The sequence below is a fragment of the Arvicanthis niloticus genome, chromosome 12, assembly GCF_011762505.2.
Source record: "Arvicanthis niloticus isolate mArvNil1 chromosome 12, mArvNil1.pat.X, whole genome shotgun sequence".
In the NCBI taxonomy this organism is placed as follows: Eukaryota; Metazoa; Chordata; class Mammalia; order Rodentia; family Muridae; genus Arvicanthis; species Arvicanthis niloticus.
Genome location: NC_047669.1, coordinates 57,145,900 through 57,169,331, shown reverse-complemented (window position 1 = coordinate 57,169,331; position 23,432 = coordinate 57,145,900). Strand labels below are relative to the sequence as shown.

Here is a 23,432-nt window from a genome sequence, read left to right as displayed (position 1 = left end):
TTTTTTTCTCCATAAGTTTGTTGAAAATGGAAGATGTATTTTTTTTAAAGACCCAATGAATTGCGTCTCTTAAAGTTTCATAGCACACAACATTCAAGCAGAGAAGAGGTCATACGAAGACATTTATAGCACTTTTACCTGATGCTTTTTTCCATTCAGTAGAAAACCAAGCTCCTTTTTTCCTTTCACACTGAGTCTTTTCATTGAAACAACACTGCAGCAGTGATATTATCTGCTAGTCGTTTTCTTCTGAAACAGAAGACATCTCTTGATAGGAAATTTAAAGTTCTGTTAAACCACTCACTTTAAAAGCCTTTAAAAGATATCATTAATAGTAAAAACTAAGAGGAAAGTAGATCCGCAGATGAAATGTGCCCTGACCATTAAGGTAACTCATATGCCTTATCTACTATCATACATCTAGGTAGTAGTCTAAGCCTAACCAGCAATCACATAGCCTTGCTATGGGTGACTTTACAGAATCATTGTCCTTAACCAAATAAAGATGTGGAAAATATTTGCCTCAAGGACAATTGCTTAAAATGCATATATTTATTATTTTACCAAATTAAGGAAAATCTTTACTCCTAAGTATTTCTGTAGAACTGTAAACAAGCGTTGAAGCTGTTTTGCATACCTACTTTCTATAAAACAAAACCGTGTGCTTTTAGCATCACGAGCGTCTTTCTTTTACGGCTGTGTGAAACAATATGAACTTGGGTTTGCATGCTGCAGAAATATGAGGTGATCACCTCCATTCAGGTTGCTGAGCTGTAAAATCCATTCACTCTGAGCCTGATAGGCAAAGACAATGTGATAATACAAGCTGTATTCAGCTTCCTCTCCTTACAAGTGTCCCTTTTTCCCCATGGTACAGGCTTCTGCAAAGACTGGGACATGTCATTATGCAATATAAAGAAAAACTGAGTTTAATGCAACCACTCCCACCATTCTAGAGAACACTTCATCCATTGAGATCACCATGTTGCTCCCTGAGGTGGATCATTTATTTCTCAAAGTGCAGTTTTACTTTGAAGTACACAATGTCTTACTATGATAATATAGACATTTCAACGAAAAATGTGGGTTTTGGAGGGAAAGAGTATAATTTCATTTTGTCCTTCTACTGAAATGATTGGTAATGTGAGATAGAATTGTAATATTCATCTTCCTTTTGTGCCATTTAAATGTGAGTGAGCCTTCAGAAAATATGGTTTGGTGTCTCCGGATCCTCACTAAACTTCTCATGCAAAATCTAAGCAAGGAATAGACAGCATTCAAGGATTAACTAGGCAGTCAGTTTACAGGTCTTATGAAATTCCATTCATATTGCAAGAGATATTTTGATAAAAGAGTTGAAAGCAATGCAAAAGTCACTATGAGAAGTGCAAAAACACCCACTGTGCATCAATATTTATTAACATGAGAATGAACTCCACTTAAAAATAAGTTCTTTGGCTTGCCTAGATAGTAATACTACTCAAATCCTGAATATCTAGTTTGTTATGAGCTGTAATGGATATTTTCTGTGGCTTTTTTACATTTTTTTTAATCAAAATTTCAATTCTCTGATCTCCACTGAAATGAATCAAGTACATTTACTTGGCTACTTAATGCATTTATGCAACATATTGATGAGAAACACAGTCTATTCATATGTAGAACAGCAGACAACATATCTCCTAAGCTGATCAACCTGCTGAGCATGAAAGGCTTGGGCGCATTGGGATGTACTATTAAGTATATCACTCAGTATGACTTTGAGTTTACTGGATACTTATAGACAGCAGCTAAGAGTTTAAATTCACTCAAGCTATGTTTTTGTAGGACCAGTTACTGCATCAAAAGGACCATATCCTCTGAAATCATAGTTTGTTGTCGTAACACTGTGACAGATTCCTTTGAGTACAGCACTAGAGGTTACACCAATTAGCAATGGAGCACCACAAAAGAGGCAAGCACTGACTGACTGATGGACTGCATAGCATTCAATGGAGAAATATCAGTATATTCATCACTGATATCTGGTTGGTGCTACTGTGTATTAAAAGAAGTGAACCAAGGCTTGGAGATGGTGAGGAACTTGGGATTCCACACTTCCCCGCAGTACTTAGTAAGAGCTATTTTTAGTTGAGTTGTTATACTTCGGGGGAAACTTTATTAGCTGCCAAATATAGGGCTTGTCACTTATAAAAAAATCTGCATATATTTGTATAATACTCTTAGGTTTCATCCCTCTAAAGCACTCCATGGCTCAAGAATAATGTGAAGGCCAGGCAAGGGTGGTGTGTGCCTTTAATCCCTACACTCAGAAGACAAGAGGTAGTTGTATCTCTGTGAGTTCGAAAGCAGCCTGGTCTACAAAATATTTTCTAGGACAGCCAAGGCTACACAGAGAAAAACCTATCTCACAAAACAAAACAATACAACACAAATAATGTTAAGAAAAAATTGAAGTAATGCACTTTATGAAATTCATGTTGAACCAACTCTTTCAAGGGTTGGGTGTTGACTGAAAATAAACAAGTATAAAATAAGATTTTTTTCTTTGTGAGTATGTGTGTGTCTCTGTGAGCCTGGATATGTGTATGACACAGAGCCTGTAGGAAGTTAGAAGAGATGAAGGTTCAGTGATGGTTCTCCTAATGTACCATACTTGAGACAGTTTTGTTGTTGTTGTTAGTCCGTTGCTTCTTCTGGTAGCCTAGGTGGCCCGTGAGATTCTGGAGCATCTCCAGTCTCAACCACTCAGAACCCTGTAAGATTGGGATTCTGGGACTGTAGACATGTATTGCCAGGTAGTGTTTAATGGATTCTGAGCCCCACACTTGGACTGCGAACATTTTACCCACTAGCTGTTCCATCCACACCAAGTCAGGTTCCTACATTCACATTTCCTGGATTTAAGGATTCTAACACATTAGGCTTTTGATAGCTAATATTATTATTTTCTTTATAATTTAGCCATTATTGTTTCAAGAAACTGTTTGGTTTTTAATATTATCTCTAATTCTGTTTTTTTTTTTTTTAATCTCCCTCATTTATTATATGAGGACAGGAATTTGTGTGTAACTTAAGCTAAGCCATCCTCATATTTAGTTTTGGTTTATGATAAAATGTTTCAAGTTAGTAAATTTGTTTAGCATTCTAAACAAACTATAAAAATTAAATATTTCAAAAATGTATTCCATGTGTTAAAATGTTAGTGATGATAGGAATGGGGGGTTTATCTTATTTTAGACATTAACTCAAGTCTTTCGTAGTTATGGTCATGGTGATTGAAGTCACTGAGAGGAATTTTCCAAATGTATTGCTAAGGAAGTAAAATAGCAGGCCCGGATGTGACCCATCCATTAAGAGCTTATCGTGGACATTAAACTGATGTCAATCATTTTCATAGAAAGCTAAACATTACTATACAATTTAATGTGTTTGAGATTCTTTCATTGTATCATATCATATAAAGACAATGCAGTTTTAAACCATGACATGGATTATAAATTTGATAATAAGGAACTAAATTTCAAAGGTATCTTTCCAGAAATAGGGATTGCTTTTGCTACCATAAGGCAAGTCAGTCTAGCCCATGAAGACCTCTGATTTGATAGGAAATCACTCTTTACAGAGTGTCTTCCACCATTAAGATGGAACGAATTGATTTGAAATTGGACTGGATGGATATCCAGGTGAATGTATTGCCTTCTCACCAAATTGTCAGTAAATGAATTTATAAAGTAGGAGATTAATTTCTCTGTAGAAACAGCACCACTAAAATGATCTGGAATACATTCAGACATTTAGATAAAGATTTATTTTTAATTCTTTAATGTTATACAAGTTATATATATATATATATAAATATATATAATTACACACACATACACACAGACACACACACACACATGGAAATATATATATATATATATATATATATATATATATATATATATATATATATTTCATGTGTCTGCTTCTGCATTCAAGCATCTACTGTTACTGATTGTAAATTACACAAAAGAGCTCTGCTTTAGCTGTCACCAGGGGCATCTGATTTGGCAATGTCAATGTCTTGATTACGAACAGCCAGAAATATAATATTCACATAAGTGACCAAAATTTACCTAGTGATGGTACTAAATAAAGCAGGATGGTGGAGACAAAACTGGAGATTATGTTTGAGTTTTAATATTTGTAGCAATTTCTTTCAACAGTGAGAACTGAAGTAAAATTGAGAATTTTAAAGAAATATTTTTATAAATCTTAGTTTCCTTCCATTCCCTGTGACCAATGAAGAAAATTTGAGGAGGTAAATGAATAAAATAATTAACGAAAAGTAAAATCCTAATTTTATCAAAAGTAGAGGAAATTTCTGAAGAATTTACTCATAATACTTTTAAAATCATGAATGAAATAATAACATTTAACATATGTGTAGCTATATATTGCCAATTTTCCTTTGGCTAAAATTATTTAACTCATTATTTTAATTTACTGATCATTGTGGCACTGAGTCTCATCCCTTTCACTAAGGAAAATGTTGAATTAGATTTATTTTGATGGAAGGATATAAAGCTCTCAGTGAATGAAGCTAAATATATCAAGCAATATAACAGTAATGTAAGAATTCTCTTCAGGAAAGAGACATTCTTGACAACTGACCAGTGTTTTATAAGATGAATTTGGAAAAAAATATTTCTAATGAGTTACACAGGAAGAAAATAAAGCATGCTGACTACATACTATCCTAATGACAGTCTAGGCTTTAGTCTGTCTGCAATCCATCTATCTATGCCTCTATCAACCATCTCTCAATCATCAGACTATCTATCTGTAACTTATCTGTTTATTTTAGTCTATGTAAACTTAAATGGGATATTCATATTTGATCTACACCATAAAAATAAGATAAGCAGGAACATTAATAATAGTTAAGTAATATCCCTTATCCATCATTTCTGGCAGCCTTCACTAATCCATGACATGTTATTGTAGTCATCAAACTGGGATGAAGATAACTTTACAGTATTCACCTATTCACTTAAGCATCTCCATGACTATTGTCATTTTCCTGTATTAATTTTGCTAGTACAATAGTTTATGGCAAACTACTATGAATGAAAATGATAGTAAGATGAACTAAGATGAACATTTGAATACATTTTAAGATGGAAAAAAAATAGATGCTCTGGAAATTTTGCTGTAGCAAAAGAGCTTCCCACCCTGCATGTAATTTAATGACGTTCTTCTATCAGAAAATGACAGGACATTTTGGAGGCCATTGATTGACCCATGTAAGTTCCAATAGTTCACAGAGATGGTTGTTTTGTGAATGAAAACTCAATCTAAGCTCCAGAAACGACAGTGTTCCTACTGAAGAACAAGGCAGGAACATTTTTCTTAGATACTTTTGTCCAGAAACATACTTCTGGATGCTTGACTGTCCTTGTTGTATCATTTGGCCTCACTTCTGAGAAAAAAAAAAAGTTGCATAGTGCTCAAAGCACATGAGTGGTTATTGACTCAATAAAGCATACTGTAGTAGCATTCATAAGTTATGAGTTACTTCACTGGCACAACATTTAAAAAGTAACTAAGCACTCAAATTTAGAGAAGGATTTTCCCCAAAAACATTAGAAAATTTCTGAGTAATGAAAATTATTCTTTATGCAAGTAGGCATCCTCAGGAGAGTGGTTAACAGGACATCTGTTGATATTCCTGTGGGATGCTTGGATATAGCTGAATCTAAATGTGTTCTTGTCTGGGAAAGAACTGTAATATTGCAGCTTCTTACACCTGTTCACTGCCACCCACTCATTGTAGAAACCAGGGATATTTGCTTTTCAGAAATATCATGGGAGCTTTCCTGCCAACTAGCCAGCTAAGACAAGAAATCCAAGTTCTTTCAGAGATGTTGTCTCAAAGACAAGGAGGAAAGACACTAAAGAATAGAGCCTATATAACTTCTGCCCTCTAAGTACATGCAAACACATGTAAGAAATACACATGTGCTTCCACACTTATCTGTGCACACGCGCGCGCGCACACACACACACACACACACACACACACACTTAAATAAAAGAAACATCTCAAAATTTGTCTGTGGGCAGGTTTGGACCTGGTATGTGGAAGGCATACACAATTGTGAGAGATATTTCATATTCAAAGACAATCTGAGTGAATCAACTTCGAAAACCAAGGCAGGTAATTAATAAATAAATTATGAGTAGTGACATTCAGGTAGTTCTTTTGATTAAAATCGAGTTTAGAAGAGATTAAAAAAATTGTACATCCAGTTTACAAGCTTTCTTTGTTCTTCTGTTTACGTTTTAAGGATGTCTGGAACATTATACAGGAAAGCCTTTTAGTTTCCTTTCTGTTCCTATAATGGCTTCAGTTATGGAGAAGTCATATGACTGCTCCACAGCTAGGTTCAACATCTGAATATTATCTTTAGGAGCCTTTAAATGTTTCCCCATTTTTTCTTTGATAAGAGCTAGAGTGAGTTTAATTAAAAATCAACGTCTCAATAAAAGAGAAATGTAAGGATAATAGATTTGATGTCAGCTACCAGGACACTCTGAATTCTATAGCTATGGTTTGTTTGCGCCCATGCCTGTTCAATAATCTGGTTTGAATATTTTACATTATGAGTTTATTATTAGCACTAATTTAAAATTAAGGAAAACTTTTTTGAAATCCGGAGAAAATAGTTTTTCAGCCAATAAAAGAACTGTTAAGTAATTATAGTAATGAAAAATAAACATATATATTTAGATAGATTCAGTCAATATTAAGTAAGAGCAGATGGTTCACATATTTTAGCATCATATGCCCATGGCCCTTTCCTTCCTCTCTTCCTCATGTGTTTCCTCCTTTTTTCTACCCCTTTCTCCTTGTTTCTTCTTTTTTATCTCCTCCTGATCCCACCAAATCTTCCTTTACAAACAGAACTTAAAAGATGTTCTCAATTTAGTGCCAGCCAAAATTAAATCCATTATTATTTTATGCATGTATGTCTTGGGAAAGAATCTTGTTTACAATGCACATGTAGACATTGGAGGTCTGTGGGCACATTCCGGTTTCCGTGATCTCTTCATCTTTACGTTATGCTTTTTATACTCATTTTGGGCAACAAAATGTATTAAAACTCTCTTAAGTTCCAGTGTTCTGTAGCACTCTGGGTGATAAGCACTCTTCCTCCTGAACTCTGGGTAGTGTCATCACAGCTGAGTTCTGTGGGCATCTCAGCTTTTGTATGTTCTGTCACATAATTGAGTCACTTGCTTAAACAACGTGGATTTATAGTCTTTCATAATTTAAAAGCCCAGACCTCTCTAAAACGTAGTGAAGCATATATTGTCTATCGTCACTAACACCACACTGTATTCAGTTCCCCAAAACACCCATATATATATATATATATATATATATATATATATATATATATATTTATATATATATAAAAATATATATATATATATATATATATTTTTTTTTTTTTTTACAAATAATTCTTGGAGCGACTTGAGACTAATTTAATGGCTCTCCCCTAGAGCTATAACTTTGTACTGTCATAATTTGAGGATGCTCATATTGAATCTAAACACTTTCATTTATACCGTAAAATCCAGATTCCAACGTTATTAATTATTTCTATATATCTTCCCTTTCATCTATCTTTGTCTGAATGATGAGACCTTTCCAATTTGATTTTCTGTTCTACTTAACTGTTGCAGGCCTGGCAATTACATTTAAAGTCTAAAATTATAAATGAGGAAAGGATTTTGTAACACATTACTTGCTTTAAGGGCACAGTATGTATGATATATTGTCTTGGCCCATACTGCTGATCTGGTCTGTGGGTCAGTCAACAGGGTCTAGCAAGAGAGAGAGTGGGGATGGAGGGGCAAGAGACGTGAAGAATAGAGACAAGACAGAGGATCTGATCCAGTCTTGTTTATTGAAAGGAAATCTTGAGTATTTATCCATTTTTCCACGTGCCTTGCAGCCGTGGACAAGCAGGGGAACACAGCTGAAGGCACTTTGCTTCGTACCTTGCAACCGTGGATACAATTTGCCTTGCAGTCGGGGGCACTAAACAACAAAACAAGATACGTGAGAAAAACAAGACGTTTATCAGAGTGTGCTGAGCTGTTGTAGGCCTTTGAAAAACAAGATTTCTGCTAGGAGTCAACATATTTACCCTGCATTGCTCTCATTCAGATTGTGAACTCCTGTCCAAACATATCACATCTGTTAAATGAACCTTAAAATTCTGTCCCACAAATTTTACTGGAGTCACCTCATGCTTACAATCTCCATGTTCTTTTGCTGAACCTGAAGAAACAAAACAGGTATTTTGCCACCTTTAAACAAATGTATTCTCTTCCAAAATGGAAGGTAAGCTCATGACCAAATGAAGTTCTGCTTATTAATAAAAATATGCATTTTAATGATTTGAAAGTTGATCAGGATTATTCTGAAGCATATTGCCTACCTTTACTGGTCAGAAATATGCATATCTAGGCCACTGCATGGAACGGTATAATAAAAACTGTAAGATGCCCATTATAGATCATCATCATTACCCTGCAGGGCTGTTGCTTTTAGACTCTCCTTTTGCTTCATCTGGAAGGCATCCCCTGCAGTAAAGTAGTGTGGTATCTGAAACAGTGATCATTTGTAAGTCAAAAACATACAGACAGTAGTTAAGATAAGAGGGTGGCCTTGTCGGGTATCAATGGGAGGAGAGGCCCTTGGTACTGTGAAGGCTTGATGCACCAGTGTAGGGGATTGCTAGTGCGGGGAGTCGAGAGAGGGTGGGTGGGAAAGAACCCTCATAGAAGCAGGGGGAGAGGGAATAGGATAGTGGAATTCTGCAGTCAGGGGAGGGACTGGGAAAGCGGATAACACTTGAAATGTAAATAAATAAAATATCCAATAAAAAAAGATCATTTGCTGTTCTGAGGACATAGGGTTGTGTTTTAGCCCTCATGTTGTATAGCTCACAACTGCCAACAACACTAGATCCAGGGTGTGTTCAGAAAGATCTGTAAATAATCAAATAAATCTTAAAACTAAACAGAGTTAAAAGTATCCAAAATAGAACACAGTGCATAGTTTTGATTTTAAAATGCCTAAATTTAATGGTTTTTATTGCATCATAAGAATATCATTGGTGTTTGTATTAGCATATTTAGTGTTTCTACAAAATACCTGGGTACTTTATCAATTAAGAGGATACTTTAGGCTCTGTTTCATAGAACCAGCTCATGGCTATGAGTGAGGGCATCCTGCCTGCATCACAGAGTCGGAAGTGGCAGACATCCTATTCTGATTGATGAGTGCAGACGAAGGGCAAGGCAGGTAGCTAGACATTCACATACCACACTCTCCATCTCAGAATAATTTACTTTTGCAAAATACTGACTCAGTCTATAAAAACAGCAACAACCTCACCAGAGGATGATACCCATAGTCACCTAATTACACTTTGGTAGGTAATATGTATTACAGGGTCACCAATATCTTAATTTTGCCATTTTGAACACATCCAAATTTGGAGGACAGATAACATTCAGTTAAAAGCAGGGCATTTCAATTTTACCCTACAGTAAAATACCAAATTTTATCTGTTTTTATATTAGCAATGAAAATATATTTCTTCTATTTTTCCACTGCAATATTATTTATCAAGGATAGATTTTTACATATTATTCATATATTTTTATATTTATTTAGTAAGCTTGTTAGTTCGTATTTTGAATTTCAGGCAACATTTTGCCTATTGCTTTCCATTGGTTATACTGGAAACCAAAATTATTTATTCATTTACATACTTGTTTACTTACTTATTTCACAGATGGTCATGTTAAATTCATTGTGCATATAGAATTAAATTCACGTATCTCAGACTAACTTGAAACTTCCCTAGCCATATCATATTTCTCTCTGAGTGAACAACATGGTTTATACACTGTCTGGTTTTTCTGCGCTTTCTTAATGCTGTTGGGCTTTGTGAACATAGTTTTCTTTCCTTGTAAATAGTAAGTATGGACAGAAGAAGAAGCTAGTCAGTACCATTTACCTTGGTCCTCATTTCAACATGGTAATTCCCCCATGGGGCGGGGTGGGGTGGATGCCTAGTTCTCTTTACTTTTTTCCTGCCATTTTATGGAATGTTATGTTTCACCACAAAGATTAACATTAATTTATTGTTGTATTGCCTCTGTATATCTAAAAGTGTTGGCATGAGTTAGAGACGTATAGAAAACCAAGAAAATAAAATATGAATAAAATATTCTATCTTGTTATTCCATTAAATATTTGAAAAGGTTTAGTTCTATGAGTATGTATCTAAATGACACATGTATTACAGATAAGGAGAATGTTAAGCTGATCTTCTTTCAATTATGTTTCTTAGGATCTCGTCTTCGTCAAGAAGACTTTCCCCCCAGGATTGTAGAACACCCTTCTGACGTCATCGTCTCCAAGGGAGAACCCACCACTCTGAACTGTAAAGCAGAGGGCCGGCCCACTCCTACCATTGAATGGTACAAGGATGGTGAGAGGGTGGAGACAGACAAGGATGATCCCAGGTCACACAGGATGCTTCTGCCCAGCGGATCCTTATTCTTTTTGAGAATTGTTCACGGGCGCAGAAGTAAACCGGATGAAGGGAGTTACGTTTGTGTTGCAAGGAACTATCTTGGTGAAGCAGTGAGCCGAAACGCATCTCTGGAAGTGGCATGTAAGTAAACCCCTTGGGCCTCATGTGCGCATACATTCTGCTTCGTTGCAGCAAGTTTGGTTGTTTCTCACCGGTGCTTACAAACTATAGGGGAAAACATCAGAAATAATACGTAACCTCTGCATCTATGAGGAACTATTGTTAGAATACTGACAGTTTAGGGCCTGCGACAAATTTGTTGACTTAAATTTAAATAAAGTCAATGTAGTTCTATTGAAGCAACAGACAATACATAATGCTATCGTAATTGTAAAGTCCAACTATTGATCAGATGCGTAATTGAGTATCAATGTTACTTGTGTTAAAATCAAAAATTCACTTAAAATAACGTCATACAATGCAAAAATAAATTCAATATTGCACATTACTGTTACTTATATATACACATATATGTATATATACATACATGTGTAACTTTTGAAGTAACACGTTTATCTTATCCTTTACATTATGATGTCTCCATTTTCTTATAGACCAAATCTAGAAATAGGTATGTAAGGGATAATACAGCATAAACTACAATGATAACTTTATTCTTTTGTCTTTGACCTCATCATAGAGTAGACCACCACGCTGTTGTCAGAGTTTCTAATTTCTATTCGATCTTAACCTTCAAAATAAATAAGAATTTTCTCTCTCTTTTGAACTTTTTGATGTATTTATTTGCCTTCCTTGCCAACAATTAAAGAGTTTAGTGCCTGGCTTCTATTTAAATATACACTCCATTGACTTCATGGGTGTTCTGTGATCGATTGCTTTGGTCTGAGGATTTGGAGAGCTAGTAACTTATTTGTTTTAAGGAAAGGTTTTATCTTCAGTGAATTGTGAGTTAGATGACAACAACTGCTCACTAGGTGACATGGTTGTCCCCTTGTGATAACTGGGAGGGTGCTCGGAATATTCGGAGCGTCTGTTAATTAAAAGAAATACGTTCTATATGGTTTCACAGTAGATTATACTGCTTATGTACATAGAGTTGAAGTTTGCAACAGTATGTTTTTTTTTGCACCTGGAAGGGTCTTTGAAATCAAACTGTTTTTGCTCTTGTTCTCATGCATCTTGTCTTCTGATTTAAAGTTCGATTCCAGAAACGATGAACTAACTGATGTTTAAATATGTAACTTCAATTTAAAAAATGAATGGAAGTTCTTAAAATACACATTTTATGTTTGAAAAGCCATAAAATACAAACATTTGAAATTTTTACGAATAATACTATTTCCCCCAAAATACCAAATAGTTTCTGTTTTTTTAAACAATACTTTACAAAGGACTTAAATATAATTTAGTAGGAAATACGATACAAAAATACAACTTTAAGAATATATGGTTTCTGGCTAGGTTTTCCACTTAAAAAGGCTAACTTTCTGAAACTTTTGAGTACATTGAAATATTTCACTGCCAAATTCTATTAATCCATATCTCTTTTTTTGTAAATATCATGGCTATTTTCTTCCCATTTTTGTAAGCCATCAGAGTGCATAGCTGCTAGATGATCAGGGTGTTGAAAATGAGTTGAGGGGGATTTCAGTAACGGATCTTTATTCTTGTAACTTTTGCCCTTTGGGGATTTTCTGTGCTCCTAGAACACTGCTAATAAACAGAATTATTTTAGATAAATGAAATGAACAAATTTTACTTTTTTCCATAACATTTTTTAAAACTCAGCAGCCAAGAACCCCTTTACATGACTAATTTCTCTTCAGAACATTGAATTTTTTTCAAAATTGGCTGGTAATTCCTTTGTAGAAAAGTAATAAACATTTATGTGTAAGTCTTAGTTTTGTTAAAGTAAGTCCTCAAACACATTCATCTTTTACTTTCATTTTGTCTGAAAAGATTACTGTCCCCTTACTTAATTTATAAACAATGAATCAAACTCTTATAAGAGAAAAAAACTAAAGCATGATTCTTTCCAATGTAATATGATAGTAGCACTTTTTGAATTTAGACACAAATGGACTTCAATAAATGCTTAAATTACTTACAGTCTCAAAAGAAAGTACCAGAAAGCTTACGAATTGGATTTAGCTAGTGCATAAAATTCCTTCTTCCAATGCCATGTCAGCAGTTCACAGCATTTGAAGCTACCTAAAATCAGATGATATTCATTTATTTCTTCTTCTTCTTTTTCTTAAGCTTACAGACCTTCTATATTTTTTTGTGTGTTTCAGTACATAAAACTGAAAAGCTGAAAAGACCAGCCCCCTGCTCTATTCTCTATTAATGTACTGAAGGACAGGAATAAAGAAAAAAATTTTAATCTATTCTCAGAGTTCAGAATAGTGTTCAGGTGACCAAAATTTAAATATTTTATAATAGGTTAAATAGAGAAAAATTATAGCTCATCAGAGGGACAAACAATAGATCGTATGGGTACAGAAAGAAAAGAGAACTTAAATATTTCCAGGTATATATAGTATAATTAATGTGTCCTAAAAGGGGAAGCATCATTTGACCTCTGATTTTTTAGTATTATGTGATGTCTTGGGTGGAAAATAAATTTGAACATCATCCTGATATAGAGAATTGAAGTGTTAAAAGTATTGAAGTGTACATGTATTTCTTGCTACATTTCAGCTGTATGCTTTGATATGTCAATGTGGTATCACGGTTAAAATACTTCACATTCCATTATAAAATAGCTTCTGAATTGAGCAAACAAGACATTCTGAAACTAAGTTTGAAGCCATGGAATTAAGTAAAAGTATAAGAGAATGCCCAAGTGGGCTGTCAATGGTAAACCATTTTAAAATATAGAGTCCATTTGCTTGGATCAAACATTAGTTGATCATAGAAAAAAATATTGGTACATCGTGAAGAATAGGTTTTAGAGTGACAGAGAATGTTACCATGACAAGGAAAACATTTTCAAATAAAGTAAGAGGTAAATAAATGTAGCCATCACTTCTGGTAATGCAGAGAACACCTGGCATGTGACAAGGAGTGGGTTAGAGTAGCAAAAACCTGTTTTCTGGAAGGAGCACATGGGACACAAAAGGGGAGAAAAAAAAGAAGCTCTGTATCAACTATTGGAAACCTGGAGAAAACCATCTCAGGATCTACTCTACTGAGTGTGGGGTCATGTAGCTTTCTGGTCTACCAAGGGAGTTTGAAAGTGGCTCTGGACTTTGCCCATAACATGGAAGGACTTTCTGTCAAGTTTTATTGTGATAAGACATAATGACTGCATATATTTATTGTAAAATGATTTTGATAAAACAGTATATAGATGTTTGTTTCCCTTCACTTCACCTTGATTTTTATTTAGATGACAAAATATTGTATCTGTCATGGCATGAAAGTCAGAATTCTGTTGATAGCAATCTATTTTTATTATTTGTATGAAAGTCTGCTGTCTGTTCCTATACCATATTCTCTTACACTCACATTTATTCAATCTATCATCTATCTATCTATCTATCTATCTATTATCTATCTATCTATCTATCTATCTAATCTATCTTCTAGCTGCCTGTCTTTCATCTGTCTGTCTATCTGTCTTCTGTCTGTCTGTCTGTCTATCTATCTATCTTCTATCTGTCTGTCTATATTCAGCAATATAATGGGACAGTTCAGAAAAAGAATAAAAGAAAGAGGCAAACAAGCAAGCAAACAAACAACAACACAAAAATCATTCATTGCCAAGTATTTCCAGCTAGTATTGAGTTACCCAATTACTATTTTGTTATTGGTGTTGTGTGTTTTTATTTGTTTGTTTTATTTTAAGCATGTATGAAAGGAGATTCAGAGCAATTCTGAAAGTCCTTTCCACTCACTTGATTCTGAGGAGGACGTTTCGTCAGAAAGTGATTTTTAATGGAACAAAAACACAATCACAAGGCTACCAGCAAGAGGCCTGGCACTCATGAAGTTAATAGGTGGTTTTCCAATGGGTCCCTCAGGAGCGCCAGGCACAGAGGTGCAGATAGAATTTCAGTTCCCACCAAGAGCTGTGGTGTATAGAGTAGAAGAGTACCAGAGCCTTCGCAGGGAGGAAGGGGGCTGCCTGACATGCAGCCAGCCTGGTGGCCTCAAGAGATGGCAGCTGTAGCCCCAGGTGGTAAATATATGACAGCAGCTTGATCTATCGACCAAGGGAAGAAGGGGTGCGGGGCTAAATGAAAATTCATGAAAAATTGATGAAGTCCCCAGATTATTTTTTTTTTCCGTTTCCTTTCTCAGTGCTCCTCTAGTGCTGAAGAGAGAGATTAAATGAGGTGCTGAACGTTTTACTGCCAGGAGGTTGTGGTTCGAAGTTCAGAGGTCACACAGAAACCACTCCACACTCATACCACCATGACTTACTTTGTAGGAAAATAGAGAATTTTTCAGATTACTTTTGTTTTGGCAATTAAAGTAGCTAAATAATTCAAAATGTGGCTTTTGGGTTGACCCTAAAAAAGAGAATGTGCATGATTCGTAATTCGATTGGATGATGAGTGTGAAGTCCTAGACAAGATGGTTTGCTTTTTCCTCCCTACTTCCTGTTTGACTCCTCCCAGTAACCCTCGATTTTTTTTTTATTTTTATTTTTTATTCTGTGTTGTCCATGTATCAAGACTTAGGATACAGGAGAACAGTTCAGAGAGAGAGCGAGAGAGAGAGAGAGAGAGAGAGAGAGAGAGAGAGAGAGAGAGAGAGAGAGAGAGAGAGAGAGAGAAAAGGGCTCTGCATTATTTATAGGTCACAGATTGCTCAGATTGTGAAGCTGCAGAACACTTTACAAGGATAATAGTCCTGCTTGTTTTAAATCTAGGACTACATTGATATTTTTATCGGTACAACAAAGAGTTGGTTTATGAGTAGATGGTTGTTGCTGTAGAGGGTGCAGGTGGCTTCAAAGGTGAGCATAAGGGGAATGGTGAACTTCATTCCTTCAAGTTCACAATTATGTAGCTTTTTATGTGCTTGATGTTATTTTGATGGGGGAGGGAATTGATTCAGGCAAAATGGTTTTATTTTTCCTAAACACATAAGGATGGAAATTTAAACGTAAAGGAATTTAAATTTAAGCTATGCAGAGATCCTTGAACTCTTTTGTTTGTTTGTTTTATTTTTGAGATCATGCTTTTGCCATGTATTCTAGGGTGTATTCAAACTCCCAACTATCCTACCTCACCCACGTAAGTGCCACCATAGATGGCAAGAATTATTTAATGAGATTGTACTCATATAGCTTGTCTTTCTCAACTTCAGTGTATATTACTCTATAATTTGAAAACAAAGTTAGTTGTATGGTATCACCACCAACATATTTTGACACTTAAAAAGAAATTTATGCCAGATAACATGCAATTTACATTTTTCTCAAACCATCCTCCCTTAGTTCCTAGGAAATATTTACCAACTATCTGTCTCAATAAAGTTTCTGTTATATGCATTTTTAAGCAGAAATATTTATTAAAGGTAATTTTGTGTCATAACCTATAACTTTTAAGACATGTGATTCCAGACAATAGCATATCCCCACTTCTGAATTTTTACATAGATTTTTTTTCTAATAACTGACATAGGTCTTTCTATTTTGATCAAAGGAGACCACAAGGGAACTAAACTCCCTTAAAGTAGGTTGCACTCTTTTTATATATGAGTCAGTCTTTATAATAAGCAGGAGAAGATTTTTGTAAGTCTAATTTTTTTTCTATATAGAAGTCCATAACATCTTGTACTTTATTTGCAAAGGAGTGAGGTTAATTATGCAATTGACATATTCTTTTTACTGAAAGGGGAGTTGGTTATTCTGGGGAAAGTCCAAAAGCAAAGAGATTCCTAGCTGTTTGGTTCCTAACTAGGAGATGACTACACATTTGTCAGTTGGAAGTTACATGTACATTTTTGTTAATGTTTTCTACCGTCATATTGTGTGAGAGAAAACGAAGTCTCAGCTTGAGGTAGCTCCTGGGATTTCCTTGTTTCTCCACTGACTTCTATTCTAGACATCAACAGCTGACTGCATGATTTTGTTGTTTTAGGCTATCGTGACAAGATAGACGAAAGAGGTGTCCTATACCCAAGAGAATTTGATTTCCCATAGTTCTAGAAAAGTCTATGGTCAAATAGCCAGTATGAGCATTTTGGGATAAAACTACTTTCTGCTTCCTAGAAGCTGACATTTGAAGGTTTTTCCTATCTGCTAACATGATTCCAATCTCAGGAAGTTGTTGGTTTGTTTGTTTTGTATTGCATTGTTTTTAAATTTTATAAATTCAAGAAAGAAAAAAACCTATGCTAAACATTAAAACATCATATACCAACTGCAATTTTTTTTAACACATTAATTCTGAAAGAGCACAAACATTCAGATGTTAGTTCTGGATTTTGGAGCAAATTCAAACCAGGAACAGGAAGAGGAATGGCTTGTTTTGCTGTCATGTTTTGAACCCTGGTGACTACTAACTACTGCATTCTTTTCTATGATTGCCTTGCCATTTTTATTTGTTGTTGGTTTTTGTTGCTTGTTTGTTTTGTTTTGTAGAGCCACCACTATTGTGTGGTATCCACCAGAGAAGGATATTTGTACACAGGATTAAGCCAGTAAAAAATTCTTTGATAGCCAGCCAGTTACTACAGTGGGTCCTTGGCACCCCAGTGTAACCCCAAGGCTTACTCAGAGTAAGATCTGAAGCACAAAAAACATTTTCAGCTAACATAAATAGTTAGTTAGAAGCTGAAATACAGGAGCCAAAAAGAAAGGTTAATTTAATTCAATTAGAGATTTCCCAGATTTTTTTATTTTTGTTTTTTGGGTTTTTTTTTTTTTTTTTGGTTTGGTTTGGTTTTGTTTGTTTGTTTGTTTTGTTTTTTTTTGCTGGGTATGCTGTATACGTGCAGAGTTTCATGGACTGATTGGTATTATATAATTAAGTCAGTTGTACTAAGGTCTGAGGGCTTGTTTCATCTACTACAGAAAATATTCCTTGGCCGCTTATTCATGCAGGCCTGTTATGTAATTGACCTTGAAAGTCAAATGTGTGAAAATGTCGGTCAGTGTTATAAGCATCAAGAAAAGTCTGAATGGAGGATTCCACGGGAACCTTGTGTATAGTCTCAAGTATGGACTAGAAATTGAGCTGAAAATAACATCGAAGTATAAAGAGAGATCTTTTGTCATCTATATTTCTATGTGGAAATCAGGTCAATTCCAAGATGCAGAACTATTTTTTTGGCATATCTAAAGGCACTCATCACATTTCATGTGTGAGGTTTTCTAACATTTAAGGCTTTGTAAAGACTTTATTATAGTTGAATTTTCAGCCACTGCCAATTACCATCCTCTGTGGTAGAGAGGCAAGACCCTAAACAGAGCGTGCTCAGGGAGTTAAGAGTGGACACAGACTGCCTTTGGATTATCAGGAGTTAAGAGATGTCATAGATACAAAAGAAAAAAGAAAAGAAAAGGCTGTATTTGATCAACTTTGGATGGAAAAACAATAACATTTGTTCTATTAGGACAGTATATGAGAATATATAAGGCTATATCTTGGTGTTAACTAACATATTAAAGAATATTTACTTTCTCATGAGACACATAGTATGGAACTTAGGGAGAGCTGCCCTGAAGCAGTAGAAAAGGGTTCCACTACAGGTTTCCAGGTGACACAATTATAGCTGCATTAAATTGGAAAATTAAGCCCATCATAGAAAAGAGCAGATGACATTTCAATAAAGGATTGAAAGGAAACTTTTAAAACTGAATTTATTCCCAGGGAAGATATAAATTTACTGTGTTGTGTTTTCCTATGAATGCCTTATAAATTCCTAAAATCCATATAGATACTGAGGTGTAGTTTTGTCAAAAGAGGCAAAGAGTTTTTGAATGGATCTTGAGATGCTGTTTTGTAGGATAATATAATATCGGTCCATCATACAACCATCTAAATTATACTTAACATTATTGAATGTTACACTTCAAAATGGTTTAGCACCAACCCAAGAGTATACACGGAGGGATGCATGGCTCCAGATACATATGTAGCAGAGTTTGGCCTTATCTGACATCAGTGAGAGGGGAGGCCCTTGGTCCTGTGGCGGCTTGATGTCCCAGAGTAGGGGATGTTAGAGCGGTGAGGCAGGAGTGGAGTGAGTGTTGGAGCACTTTCATAGGAACAAAGGAGAATGGGGAAAGAGGGGTGGGATGATGAGTCTGGGGAGGAAGATACCATTTGAAATGTAAATGAATAAAATTATTAATAAAATGGTTTAGAGTCTATATTTTAAAATATATTTTATCATAATTATAGAACCAAAAAAAACAAACACAGAGAGAAGCATAATTCTGATGGCAGTGTCAACATTTAACAGAATTACATAGGACATTGTCAGAAGCAGCATGGACCAGGAGCTGCTATTATACGTTGGAATTGCTTAAAAGTAAAAGGTAGTGCTGACACGAGAAAATAGAATACAGAGCTGGACAATTGATGCTTCTGAGCAGGAACCAACTACTAAGAACCACTTGTTTCTTCTAAGCACAAAACTCCTTGTTGTATTTCATGGTCATGGTTTATTGAAACCTAAAAATAGCTACAAGATTTGTTTAAGTGTATTCTTTCTCTTATATACCTGAGATATAAAATTCAGTTCCTTATTTTCATATAGACATAAGAGATAAGATTTGCATCTAGACAGACCTGGCTCTCAAGAACGTTTTCTTAATCACTCGGTTAAGCTTACACATTGATTAATTTAAACAAGCAAACAAAATCATTTGGCACTTAGAGACAAAAAAATCATTAGTGTCGATTTTGGGTATTTTATCCAGAGAACATAGCCCAGTTGTGTGTACACAGTGGAGATGCCTGAAGAGGTGAGATAGAAGATACTGTTTTTATGTTGATATTGTGTGATGTATAAGATATTAAAGAAAAGACACAATATTTTTCTATGTTTTGTTTAGTTACATATTGACAATTGAAAGCTCATTAGTTTATTCAAGTAATTTGATTTTCTCTTTACAGTTCCTAGTTGTCAAATATCAGTATCAGGAAAATCCATCACATTCAGTTGTTATTGACATGTTTGGAGGTTAAGATGTCTTGAAGATTAACAATCCAATTTATAAGATGAGTCATCTGTGATTTCACATTCAGGGAGAAGTTCACTAAGTTTAAAAAACTAAAATAAGAGTATTACATTAGCAGGCATGCCTTACACCATTTTAGAGTCTTCTGAGTCATTAAATTTTTCCTGGTTTTCTTTCTCTCTCTCTCTTTCTTTCTTTCTTTCTTTCTTTCTTTCTTTCTTTCTTTCTTTCTTTCTTTCTTTTTTCTTGCTGTTATATGTAGCTATACACATCTTCTTTTTAGGTCAACATATAATTTCATTAACATTGGCCAATTTGACTTTTAAATTATTAAATCACTTTAGTTTTTAAATTTTAAAAATGATTTAAGGTTTTTGATATTTAATGCCAAAAGTAGTATAACAGAAAAAATACCAACCCCCCCAAACTGTCTGCCTAAACAAAAATAAACAGCAACAAGAAAAAAACAATGCCTAGGATTAATTTCATTAAAATTAGAATCCTCTAACATATTCCATCTTCCTTAAAAATATAAGAAGACTAGTTTCAGACTGAGAATATATAGATATATGCATATGTATACATTACATAAACAACAAATGATAAAATATACAGAAGTGAATAAGATGTTACAAATGAACACATGTTATTAATGGCACATAAGCACACTGAAACCTTACTCTCTGTAGAGAAGTGTAGTAAGGCTATCAGAAAAGATGCACATATCTTTCATCACAGAATTCTTGTGAAGATGCAGTGAAACTAATTTCTTCATGCATTACTGATAAAAGCCCAAAGTGATATAGTCACAATGCAATACAGTTTATCAAAGTCCACCAAGCACTGAATTCTACTTACCGTCTTATTTCACAACTAAGCATTTATCTCCAAGAAATGTTAACATGCATATAAACACATAAACCTAGATGTATTTGTGATAGGACAAGGTAAGACAGTACTGAACTGTCTCTCACTGAAATGAATGATTAAACAGAGCAGTCTGGATCCACACTATGGAATACTACTCAGCAATAGAAAGAATTGAATTATTGATATACAGAATGATGCAGATGTGTCTCATGGGCATTATGGTACATCTGAAAATGGCATTTTAAAGGGCATTGAAAAAGGTCGCATGCTATATAATTCCATTTACATAATATTCTCAAGATCACAAAATTATAATGATAGAAAACAGATTAGTGGTTGTGAAAAGTCAAAGATATGGAGTCAGGCAGGACTGATTATGAATCAGAAGGAATAGTAGGAGGAAACTATAGAGACAACATGATTCTGTATCCATATTATTATGGTAGATACAGTAATGTATAAATATATCAGTGGAATAAAAATCCATATATCCATTGTTCCGTGGAAGACTCATGATTTGATACTACCATATAATTAACAAAAAAGGAAGTTAAAATGAGGACAGGCTTCATACAGTGTTAGATCCATGAGTGAACAGATTTCACCACATCATGAACATAGAAATTCCTACTCTAAATCTTCTTAGTATAGTAGTAGTTTAAATTAAGAAATATAATTCAGCTTGATTCTGTGCAACAGTAGCTACTCTTGTAAATACTCATTTTGAGTATCGTTTAAATTCACCATTAAAACTGCAAGCCTACTTGAAGACTGCTGTCAAATAGTTAAGGTTGTAGGAAAAAGCTGAAAGAGAAGGAAATTTTGATCCTTGACCAAAAGACACATACAGACATTTGTAGGTTCCCCTAGTTTTTGCAAGCACATCAACAGATCCTTTATAAAATAGAAAATGAATGGCTTTTTATGAAACCCGAGAAGAAATAGAAGAAAAAATTGATGGAAGTTTTAAGTTCACAGCAATCTAGTGGGTGTTGATTTTGATTGGTCTTCTTTCCTTGGACCATAGGGTTTAAAAATTAACCAAAGCCAGTAGGGTATTGTACCTAATGAATGTAATCTTTGAAGTACAAATTCATATGCTGATATAGCATCAGCTTGTATATTCCCTCTAAAGGAAATGAATCTTTCAGTTAATGAAACAAGTCATGAGGCTGAGAACCTCATGCCCTTTTTAGTTATGAAATAATCCTTATTATTCCCGTATTTACAAGAAATTCCACAAAGTCAAAGTAAATTCACCTTTTTCTCTTCTTTTTCTTATCATCTTTCATGACAAGTCACTGAGAAAAAATTCCCAGGAAAATTGAGTGCCCCTCTTACATATCTATTTTGAAATCCTTGGAGATTATAAGCAATTAAATTAATTACATTTTGTAAACCATCCCTTCATTTATAACATATAATTTCCCAGGATGCACATGTCTGTATTAAAGAGAAGCTTGAAAGACAGGCTGATTTATTTTAGTTTTCTTCCTGGGTCTGTTTTGAATATTCCTAAAGAGGGGCAGAAAATGTGTTTAATATTCATATAGGATTTTCATTTTTAAATGGCAGTTTCCATCAGTAGCCTCTTGTTAAAAGGGGATACCTATAAATGGGTCAACTTAAGAAAACCTTCCTGAGTACTCAGTTGATTCTTTGGATAAGCTGATAGAGTCTAATCTTCAAATGTGTATGTCATTAGTAGAGATGCAAGAATCTCAATTTACTTTGCCTTTTCTTTTCCTGGCACATCATAAGAAAAAGCTTTACTAATGAAGTACCCATTGGTAGTAATCCATTATGTGTCTCTCCTTACATCAGATGACATGCAAATGAACTGTTCTATTTCTGTGGCAAAGGAGAGACAAGGAGTGGTCTAGTTAATCACACTTGAGGGCTGCCATAGATGTCATCTGGGAAATATGATCATTATTCATTCTTATTTAAGGGTCCTTACCCTGTGCATAAGACAATCTCCCATTCATTCCATTTGGTTTTGATGTTAATTACGGGAGAATTAGTAGAAGCTTCTTATAAGAAATGAATGTGGGATTAAACCAGGCAGTGTGGGGAAGAAACAGCATTTGAGGGTCAGGTGACTATAAAACCATGCAAGCAGTTGCCAGTGAGTTGTCGCAACCTTAGAGAGAAGCTACGTCAGTTTGACTCAGATAATGGAGGAATAGAGAGATGAAGTGACTTAAGAAAGCCTGCAGTGGATACAGGAAAGTATCTTCATCTACAAATGAGGTAGCCAATTGCATCAGTCACCAATATAGGAGAAGGATAGTTGTGTGAGTTGAAACCATCAGCTTGGGCCTTGTCCCGTGATTAACTAACTAGTTATTTTGTCATACCTTTCACCTTTCTGCATTCATTTTCTTAGTATATGATAAAATGACTAGACTAGAGAATTTCTTCTTCAGAGAAGAGGAGACTGAGTAAGACATTTTTTTTTAATTAATCAAGAATTTACATAGTATGCACTGCAGTTCCTATGTCCAGAATTATCTGTTGAACACCTCTCACTATTGATATGGTATAGGAATAATTATTTGGATATTATTTCTTTTTTTCTTTTTATTAAATATTGCATTTATTTACATTTCAGATGTCATCTACTTTGAGAATACTGAAAATTGCTTCAAGAACTTTTGAGTTATCAGCATTAAATATCAAACAAATTCAACTCCAGTTTTTTTTTTGAATTTGCTGCTCTGTCAGTTCTTATAAAAACATTGTTATTTATTTGGATGCTATTCCTTTCTTCAGTATTTCTC

At 34.6% G+C, this 23,432-nt stretch overlaps 1 protein-coding gene across 17 annotated transcripts in view; it reads left to right on the top strand.

Annotated features, from left to right (window-relative positions):
• The window catches only part of Robo2 (roundabout guidance receptor 2), a 1,463,572-nt gene that overhangs the window by 1,012,218 nt on the left and 427,922 nt on the right, over window positions 1-23,432 (top strand). For all 17 annotated transcript variants that reach the window (XM_076943086.1, XM_076943085.1, XM_076943080.1 and 14 more), the window contains one exon: window positions 10,428-10,754. In XM_076943086.1, the coding sequence (XP_076799201.1) occupies window positions 10,428-10,754 (327 nt within the window). The remainder of the gene's footprint in view (window positions 1-10,427; window positions 10,755-23,432) is intronic.